This window comes from Pezoporus occidentalis, unplaced genomic scaffold, assembly GCF_034315485.1.
Source record: "Pezoporus occidentalis ecotype Australia unplaced genomic scaffold, CSIRO_AGI_Poc_V1 ctg330, whole genome shotgun sequence".
In the NCBI taxonomy this organism is placed as follows: Eukaryota; Metazoa; Chordata; class Aves; order Psittaciformes; family Psittacidae; genus Pezoporus; species Pezoporus occidentalis.
Genome location: NW_026915269.1, coordinates 268,722 through 277,795, shown reverse-complemented (window position 1 = coordinate 277,795; position 9,074 = coordinate 268,722). Strand labels below are relative to the sequence as shown.

Below are 9,074 nucleotides of genomic sequence, written 5' to 3'. Positions count from 1 at the left end.
AGTTAATAGGATCGCTGGAGCTCAAGGCCATCATCCCATCAGGATAAATGTCTCTAGTGCCCACTTTTAAGCAATCCGAATTCAATTAGGCTAATTGGAAAACAAGTAAAGAAGGATTGCATTAATATAGCCTTATAGCATGAACCTGCACTCCCTCTCTCCGGAGGGATGGCTGAGTGTGGTGAGCCCAGCCCAGCTGCTCCCCAGCCAGCAAGGGCTGCCCTGCTCCCCGAGCAGCCATGGCCCACCCTGTACCCACAGCCAGGATGTGGGGCAGCAGAGCCCATAGCGGCTCAGGCTCTGTGCTGCACTCCCCGTGAGAGTCCAGCCTGCCACAGAGCACCTTGGAAGCGGTGCAGAAAACACAACCAGCTCCCCCAGGGCAGGCACAAATCGCACCAGAGCAAGCAGGAGGCGACTGCCAAGGTGTGAGGGCTGCAGTGATGGGAGGACGCAGCAGCTTTCTCACACCCTCTGCTTTGAGAAGGTTCTTACGCTGCACAAGGAGGAGCTTCTGGGGAGAAAAAAGGCAAAGCCAGTTCTTTCAGTTGTTAGCAATCTGGTAGCGACACAGTATGCAAAGTGCAGCGGGTGCAGGTTCCCTGGCATGACGTATGTCCCAGGTGACTCTGGCAGCAGAGGGTTTAGCTGACAGCCCACACATTAGACCCACAGGGGGATATTCAGTTACCTTTCTTTGCCATCCTAACATCCCTGTGTCAGTCTATGATTACCAGAGGAGCTGTTAGACTTCGTCCCCCCAGAGCAGTGCAGTGCCACCACACTGTGCCTGAAGCAAAGCAAGAGGGAAAGGATGGAGCTGGAGCTGGAGGGGTTGGGGCTGATCCCTGCTCTGCTGCGGGGGGGGGGGGGTGTGTCCAGAGTTTCACAGGCTGTGATGAAGGGAAGTTGCTTCCTCTCTCGACAGCTCCACTGCCTTCACGAAGGGTGCTCCAGTGACAAATGCAGTTCCATACAGCGAGTACAACTGTAATAAGGAGCACCCTCCTCTCTTAGGGAGGAAGCTCTCTCCTGTACCATGTGGGACGTGTGCCCTGCTTGGGGGGGGGGAAGGTTTTTTGCTCTGCTTTTGCATTATAGGCAAAACCAATGTGTCTTGTCCCTGTATTTGACAATTTTGACACGTGACCTAAAAGCAGCATCTGTACCAGGCCACAACAAGTAAAGCCCATTCCCCAGTTTGCCCAGGGCTTCTGGAGGGCCAGGCACATTTTGTGCTGGTTGCGGTGCCATGAACCCCCCGCGCCAAATTAGCAGAAATTAGGGACATTGCACAGTTCATTCATCTTCACTAATAGAGTTCTTGGGAAACACACATGTAGATTAAAGGAGCACAATGGCCCCTGGCTGATTGCTTTGAGTACCCTCCAATGCCCCTACAATGGTATTGACTTGCTTTTCATATTGTTCACAAAAGCCACACTAACCTTTTCTTGTCTCTTCTGTTGGCCTCTCCCCTCTTTGCCAGTGGATGGCTGAGTTCTTTCGGCCCCAGCCCCCCAGAGCAGTGAGTAAGGCAAAGCTCACCTGGAGCCAGGAAAAGCTGAGCACTTCCACAAGGAATTAACTTTGGAACACCGGACCATAAACCTCCAAAAGGTGGGCACCGGCAGAGGCAAGCACTCACAACCTTTGGTTTGAAGTGATTCCTCTGGGAAGAAACTACACAGAATGCATCCTGCTGGGGCAGGGAGGGAAAATGCAGATTTGTTGAGAGAGGTCACACTTTTTATTAGGCCAGCTCCTATGTCTGGAAGCAGCAGCGTCCATTCACATACACTCTCCTCAGGCTTGAAACAGAAGAGTCTTCAAAGCTGAGTGCAGGCTGAAAACCACTCTGGATGTTACTGTGTTTGTCATTTCACTTGGTGCCGCAGAGGGATTCGCAAGTGCTACCATGAAAAAGTGGTAAACTGAAGAGAAAAGTGGGATAAATGCTGCTCCAGGAAGGAGGACCTTGGAGGCAGGAGACATGAGGCCATTGCCTGGTTAAGTACTGTGCCAAGTCCAAGTGCTCCATCTGGCCAAGCACAAAGGGAGGGTTGGGACTTGACTCTCTGCCTTACCTCCAAAAGCATTCTGTGGTCTCCCATGAAGCCATGCCCTGCCCTCCAGCCTCCCACCCTACTCCTGTCCTGGAGGACAAGAGCACAGAGGCAGCTCTCTCCACAGGGTCTGTCCCATACCAGTGTCTTGGAAAGTGTCCTCAGAAGGCCAGCGCCTTCCCCACACCTGTGAAGGCTGAGCCCACCTCCTCCTGCAGAATCCATCCTCCCCCTCCGCAAAAGAAAGCCAGCACGCACCTTCACAAGGTCTTGAAGGCAGCCCGGTGCAGGGCAGAGCCCAGCAAGGAACCAGAGCATCAGGTTTTACCCTCAGGGCGTTTTACCCTCGCATTTGACACAAGATAGTGCCACGGCATCCTCCTGCATGTCATCTCCTGAGAGGCTGCCTATGAAACCGATGCACTTAGAAAAAGCCAGGGACGGATCTAGGCTGGAGCTAAGTGGGAGAAATTCCGAGCGGCTCCCAGAGCCCGCAGAGCAGCGCAGGGCTGAGCCCCACCGAGAGCTGGCCCCGGCCTCCCGCTCTCCCGTCCCTCCCCAACCCCTCCGTGGACCAGGAGCCGCTTTCCCGGCTCCGTTCGCCGCCCTCCCGACAAGCGGCTCCCGCCCCGTCCCGCGCGGCTCCCCGGGGCCCGGCAGCCGCCGGTCCCACGGCGGTTTCCGACGGCAGCGCGGCCCCGGTGCTCCGGCTGCGGGTCTCGGCGGGGAGCCCGGCCGGGAGCAGTCCCCGGCAGCAGCCGTGGGCTGGGCCCGCCCCGCCTCGAGGGCCCTGGATGGCATCGCCCGGCGCCGTCTGGGGCCGGGACCAGGGTCGGCGGGGCGGGGCGGGGGGGCCGCGGGCCGTGCCGGCGGGGCGCGGGGATGCCCTGCCTCCGTGCCGAGTGGCGCGGGGGCCTCGCCTTCCCCTTCACCCGCCGCCCCCCGGCACTCCTCCCCCGCCCCAAGGAGGCCACAGCCCGCCCGGCGGCGCCGTGCCAGAGCTGCCCGCACCGCCCCGGGGCCGGGCGGGAGCGCAGCGCCGTGCCGGGGCCCCGGGCCGGCAGCCCCATGCACCCGCCCGGCGCCCCGCTCGCCATGGCCGAGGGCGCCTTCTCGCTGTCCGCGCAGGCGGCGCGGAGCCCCGGGGGAAACCCGTCGAGGCTGCACAGCATCGAGGCCATCCTGGGGTTCACCAAGGAGGACGGGATGCTGGGCCCCTTCCCGCCCGACGGCAGCGCCAAGGAGGCGGACCGGCGCGGTGCCCGGCACTGCCTCCCCAAGATGCCCGGGGAGCCGCCGCCGGCCGAGCCCCAGGCCCGCGCCGAGCGCTTCCAAGGTGAGCGCGGCGGGCGGGAGGCGCCGGGGGGCGGGCGGGCGAGCGAAGGGGCTCGCCCTCGGGCGGGCCCGTCGGGGAGGTCGCCGTCCCGGTGACACGCCGCTCTTCCCCCGCCAGAGCCGTACTGCCCCGGCAGCGCCAGCCCCGAGCTGCCCGCCGGCAGCGGCGGCGAGGGGAAGCCGTCGGACGAGGAGCAGCCCAAGAAGAAGCACCGGCGGAACCGCACCACCTTCACCACGTACCAGCTCCACGAGCTGGAGCGCGCCTTCGAGAAGTCCCACTACCCCGACGTGTACAGCCGCGAGGAGCTCGCCATGAAGGTCAACCTCCCCGAGGTCCGCGTCCAGGTAACGCCCGCACTGGCAGCCCCCGGCCCCGGGAGCCCCTCACGGCCTGCCCCGGCACAGCCGCGCGTTCCTGGAGCCGGCAGCTCCCCGGCCCGGCGTGGAGCAGCACTCCCGGCGGCCGGAGCAGCACCGGCCCTGGAGCCCAGCCCGGCACCGACCGGTGCGTGCGGAGCGGCCCCACGGGGCTGCAGCGCGGGGCCGTTCTCCGTTCAGCAGCCGCGGCCGCTGCCCTTTGGCCGGCGTGACCCGGCCCGGGGCAGCCGAAACGGTTGTGACCCAGGGCGGCGGCTTGCGGGCAGCTGAGGCGGGCGGGCAGGGCAGGAGGGCGGCCAGGCAGGCACAGTCGGGCGGGCAGGGGAGGCAGGACGGGCCGGCCGCGCTGCCGGCTCACGCTGCTCCGCTCTCCCCCTGCCCCGCGGCTGCCGCTCCGTGTGTTCCACTTCGTGCGCGCCGCTGCACCTGGGGCAGAGCCCCTGCCCTCCGCGGGGCCGCCGGTCCCCCCGGTGCCGTCCCGGCTAACGCCGCTGTGCCCGCAGGTGTGGTTTCAGAACAGACGGGCCAAGTGGAGGCGGCAGGAGAAGCTGGAAGTGACCTCCATGAAGCTGCAGGACTCGCCCATCCTCTCCTTCAACCGCTCGCCACAGGCAACACCCATGGGTCCTCTCAGCAGCAACCTGCCCCTGGAGACGTGGCTCAGCCCACCAGTGCCCAGCAGCACGGCCCTGCAGAGCCTGCCCGGCTTCGTGTCCCCGCCGCAGAGCCTGCCCGGCACCTACACCCCACCGCCCTTCCTGAACTCTCCCGCAGTGACCCACGCGCTGCAGCCGCTGGGGGCTATGGGGCCACCGCCGCCATACCAGTGTGGAGCCACCTTTGTGGACAAGTTCCCCTTGGACGAGGCAGACCCCCGCAACACCAGCATTGCTGCCCTGCGGCTGAAGGCCAAGGAGCACATCCAGTCCATCGGCAAACCCTGGCAGACAATCTGAACTTCCTCTTCGGCCCCCGGGAGAAACCCGCAGGGAAGGCTGCTCCTGGGGCGCCCAAGGGACACCCTCGCCCTGCTCTCGCTCTGTGGACAGCCAGGTGAAAGAGGGCTGTCCCTCGCACCAGCCTTTCCCCCACGCCTTGACTTGCTTTGTATTTTGTGGTCCTTTTAATTCCCTTTTCCACGTGCCCTGCAGAGTTAGGGCCCTGATCGTAGCTTAGAAGAGAAAACAATCTTTGCTCTCCCTCCTTGGCTGGACACTTTAGTTGCAATAAAAGCTACAGTAGGGTGAGGAGCTGTGTAAGGTGCCTGGAAAACCGAGGCCTGCGTTGCCTGGGGAGGGTTTTCTGCTTTTGCTGCACCCTCACATGGCGCATCCTGCATGAGGGCTGTGTGTGGGGCTGTGCACCCAAACGGGCTGCTCGGGCCAGGTCTGCGCTGCCGGGCACCGCGGAGGGTTGGGCCAGGCCTGGCTGCGGGACATGGGCAGTAGCTGCCGGGCACTGGGAGCATAGAGCTGTCAGCAGGGCCCACGGGGGCGCATCCTGCCCAGTGCAGCCCCCGGGGGCCAGAACGGTGCTGAGCCGAGCTGGCTCCCCTGCGCGCGCGGTGCCCATCGCCAGGCTGCTGAAACCAAAACTGCGGCATCTTTCTTTTCCATTATCTCCGTTACTGCCTGTAATGGGGCTGAGAAGCTGTAATGAAACACCCCTTCTCCTCCGCTGGGCACAGGGTGCTCTACACACTCTGGAGGTTGTGGCAATTAACGTTTCTCATTAGGGAAGAGAGAAGGATGCACAAGTGCCCTCATTGTGTCCTGGGGATGATTCAATGCAGACTGGGAGACCTCTCCTTTCACCATTTCCCACTCGTTGTGGCCAGACAAAGGCTGGCGTCTAATTATATTTTCACAATCTGTGCGTATCTTTTAAGAGTCCTGTCAGAAACAAGTATGTCAGCTTTGTTCAGCTTCACTTCAGAGAGCTTTTTAACCTTAGACAGCAGTTTCTAAACATCCCTTCACAGCCTTCTCCTCAGCAGCTCCCACCTATTGTCTGGAGAGCTGCTTTTACAGATAATAACAGGAATCCCTCTATTTTGAAATGCCTTTTCCTCTCTCCCCAGCGTCCCTGCAGGTCCAACCTGCCTCTGGAGCAGAGCTCACCCTGGGCCCGGGCTTCTCTTCCCTGAGCAGCTCTGCTCCGGGGGGTGCAGGGAGCCCCAGCGAGTGCTCCCCAGTGAACTGAGGGGGGATGTAGCTCTGCTTGGGCCATGGTGCATGGCCGCTGTTTGTACGGCCATGGTGGTGCCCAGCCTTCCCAGCACACTGCTGTTTGCTTCCCTGGCAAAGAAGGTGCCCTGCACTTAGGGAAAGAAAGCGCTGCTGCCCTCAGAACCAGGGAGATACTTTGCTAGCTCTGTGAGGAGGCCTCAGTAAACTCGGGGAAACAGGAGAAGAGCAAAAACTGTTTCTTTGGGCTCAGGTCTCACTCCAGCGGTCCTTTCCCAGGTGAGCTTTGTTGGCATCCCCAAGGGGGCTGCAAAGGAAGGATGCCTCTTGGTGTGCTCGAGAAGCGCCTGCACACCCCGGGCTGCGTCAGTAGCGACGCACACTAAGGAATGATGGCGCAGGCTCCGCGCGCTCTTCCTCCTCCTCGCCATGGGAACAATCCCTCTTGTCATTACTCGGCTGTGGTCCAGCTGTGGCTCTGATGCCCAAAACCCTCCTGCGTGCGAGCACGTTCAACTGGCGCCCGATTCCTGCCTGTGCTTATTGCTCTTGATGAGCAAGCAACCCCCCGAGATGTCAGCGATGTTCTTCCCCATTCTGCCAGCCCTGCCCTCCCTCCCTGCTGCCCCCGGTTCTTCTGAGCCTGTAAAGACATTGGACTGCCCCCCCCCAACTTTCTGATCAGTGCTGTCATCGGCACTGGTGCTTGCTTGAGGTGCTTGGGGACTAACACTAGAGAAAAGTATGACAGGATAGCAGAAAACAAACCAGATCCTCACTTCCATTACGGTCCTGGGAGTAAGGAGTGAAGGAGAACCTCAAGCTGTGGCGATTGTTCTTTTACTGACATATGAAGTGGGTCTTTTTTTATACATTGCACATGTGGACCCTGTAATGCATAAACTGTGCTGTCACGTCCTTCCAGGAAAGCCATGAGCTTATTGCTAAAAAGAAAGAGTTCGACAGCCAAGCAGCAGCGGGCACAGGCAGGTAAATATTGCCCAAAGAACGGCAGGGACAGAGGCACACAGAAAATCAGGGCTCCCTTGGGCCCTGCCTGGTTGTCTGTGCTCCTACACTTCCCTCAAACTGTCCCATTCCATTTTAAAAGCTCATTTGTTCATTTTGTTGTAAATATCTTCTCCTTAATTGGGTGCTGAGTCTAATAATCCTGCCTCCGGTTGTTAACTGTACAATAGCAGTCAGAGTTAATGACCCATTAGTGATTAATTCCTTAAACAGCATCTAATTGCTCACTGTAAAACCTTTTCTTAAAAGTGGATTAAATCATCTAGATCCTTAACCACTTCTTTACTCCAACTTTGCTAAGGCTATTAGCATGGCCTGTTCCGAGTGATCTAGTTCTTCTTTTGCTTAAACTGTATTAGCAAGGAAGTATTTTTAGTGTCTGTATTTGTATTCTTTGCAACATCTGAATAAGGAATAACAGCACGGATCAAAGAAATAGTGGGAATGCTAAGAAATGTACTCCTTTGCAAGGAGGCAGTTGCAGACAGTGAACGTTGTTACCTTTGGGGAGAGGTGAACTTGTAGGACAGCGTTTGTCAGTGGTCACAGTGACTCGTGGCAGTGCGTAGGGTCTGGGGAGCGAAGCTGTGAGTACTTGTGAGAGCTTTCCCAAGAGCAGCTTTTTCCATTGGGAACAGTACAGATGGGCACGCATTCCTTTATGCTATACATGAAATCGTCCGGTTTGCATCTGCTGCAAAGCTCTGGAAAAGTAGAATCTGGCCATCTCTGCAGCTGCTTCACCTGTAGCAATGCCTCCACTGGCAAAGGAGGTTAATCCCGGGTGAGTTCTCATTAAGATGTGAAATGCAGACAGGTAGACAGACCTCTGTTCGTGAGAAGTCTTTCCATTAGGCCTGGCTGCCTCTGCCCAGCTCAGAAATCCCAGGCTCAGCACACACAGGTGTAAAGCTTTGCACAGGTCAGTGCTATGAGGGACTGAAGACAGCATAAAGAGCTTTGAAGATCTCTGAATACATAATTATCAGGAAAATGCCATCATGACACTCTTGTCTCGAGGGCACCATTTCTCACAGAAAGTGCATTCTGATCTCTCTGCCTTCCCACCGCTGTTCAAACTCCTGTCAGAACTCAAGCAGACTTCCAAGGACACCTGACCTATTTAAGCCACGGAGAGGTCTGGCGCGGAGTCCAGCTCAGCTGCTTTCCAGCAGCGCAGGGCTGGCTCTGGCCAGGGCCAGCCCTCCATCCCTGCCGGATGGGCTCGGGAGACCCTTCCAGTTTATTTGGTGCCGTCTGCGGGACGGGGGAGCCCCATTTTACGTGCAGGGAAACCGAGGCAGGGCTTTCTCCTCTCCGGGTGTCCTGGCAAAGCACTTGGGTAGAGCTGCCCAGGGTGGCCCTGCACGGAGCCAGGAGCCCCCCGCCCGACGGCGGGACCGGGGCGCACGGGAGCTCCCTCCTTTGCCGGGACCGGCCGGGCACGGACGGTGGCGCGAGGGCGCCGCCTGGTGGACGCGGACGGAACTTCACTCAGGCGGCCGCGGCGCTGGCTCCGGGGTGGCTGGCGGGGGGGGGGTCATTGCCCGGGACCGGCGGGGCCGGGACCGTTGGCACGAGCTGTGTGCAAGGACGCGCATTTGCCCCATTTCACCCCTTCACTTCCGGCCGGCCGGGGTGGACGTCACTGTGCGACCCAGCACCGGTTACCCAGAACCGTGCCCAGGCGGCTTGCGGATGGCTCCACCGTCACCCTCACAGTGACAAAGTGTTTCCTGATGTTCAGAGGTGCCCACTGCCCATGGTTCTGTCACTGATACCACTGGAAAGAGCCCGGCCCTCTCTCCTTTACACCCTCCCTGGTAAGACCCCCCGAGCCTTCTCTTCTCCAGGCTGAACAGCTCATAGAACCGTAGAATCACGGAATACACGCTGGAATAGACCTTAAAGGCCACCTGGTCCAACAAAAGCCATAGCCTTTCCTTCTAGGAGAGACGGAAAAGCCCCTGAATCACCTTTTGTGGCCCTTTACTGCCCTCTCCTTGGTCTGTCTGCCCAGCAGATCTCCTTGCTGCCTGCATGTGGGGGAGCACCACGCACTCCATGCCTTGGGAAG

General features: G+C 59.6%; 1 protein-coding gene across 2 annotated transcripts; it reads left to right on the top strand.

The window, feature by feature from the left end:
* The first annotated feature begins 2,655 nt into the window (after positions 1-2,655).
* Positions 2,656-6,151, top strand: RAX (retina and anterior neural fold homeobox). 2 transcript variants are annotated; one of them, XM_062629363.1, is made up of 3 exons: positions 2,656-3,402; positions 3,520-3,737; positions 4,286-6,151. In XM_062629363.1, the coding sequence occupies exons 1-3, from the start codon at positions 2,949-2,951 to the stop codon at positions 4,736-4,738; spliced, it is 1,125 nt and encodes a 374-aa protein (XP_062485347.1). In that variant the 5' UTR covers positions 2,656-2,948; the 3' UTR covers positions 4,739-6,151. The 2 variants fall into 2 exon arrangements, with proteins under 2 accessions (XP_062485347.1, XP_062485346.1); XM_062629362.1 differs by having other exon boundaries at positions 3,520-3,749.
* The last annotated feature ends 2,923 nt before the right edge of the window (positions 6,152-9,074 follow it).

Bases quoted from the DNA above. Each gene is read 5' to 3' on its own strand.
- RAX (XM_062629362.1), top strand. From the start codon at position 2,949: ATGCCCTGCCTCCGTGCCGAGTGGCGCGGGGGCCTCGCCTTCCCCTTC. The intron at 3,403-3,519 runs GTGAGCGCGGCG...TTCCCCCGCCAG, and splicing joins CCGCGCCGAGCGCTTCCAAG to AGCCGTACTGCCCCGGCAGC. The intron at 3,750-4,285 runs GTAACGCCCGCA...CTGTGCCCGCAG, and splicing joins TCCCCGAGGTCCGCGTCCAG to GTGTGGTTTCAGAACAGACG.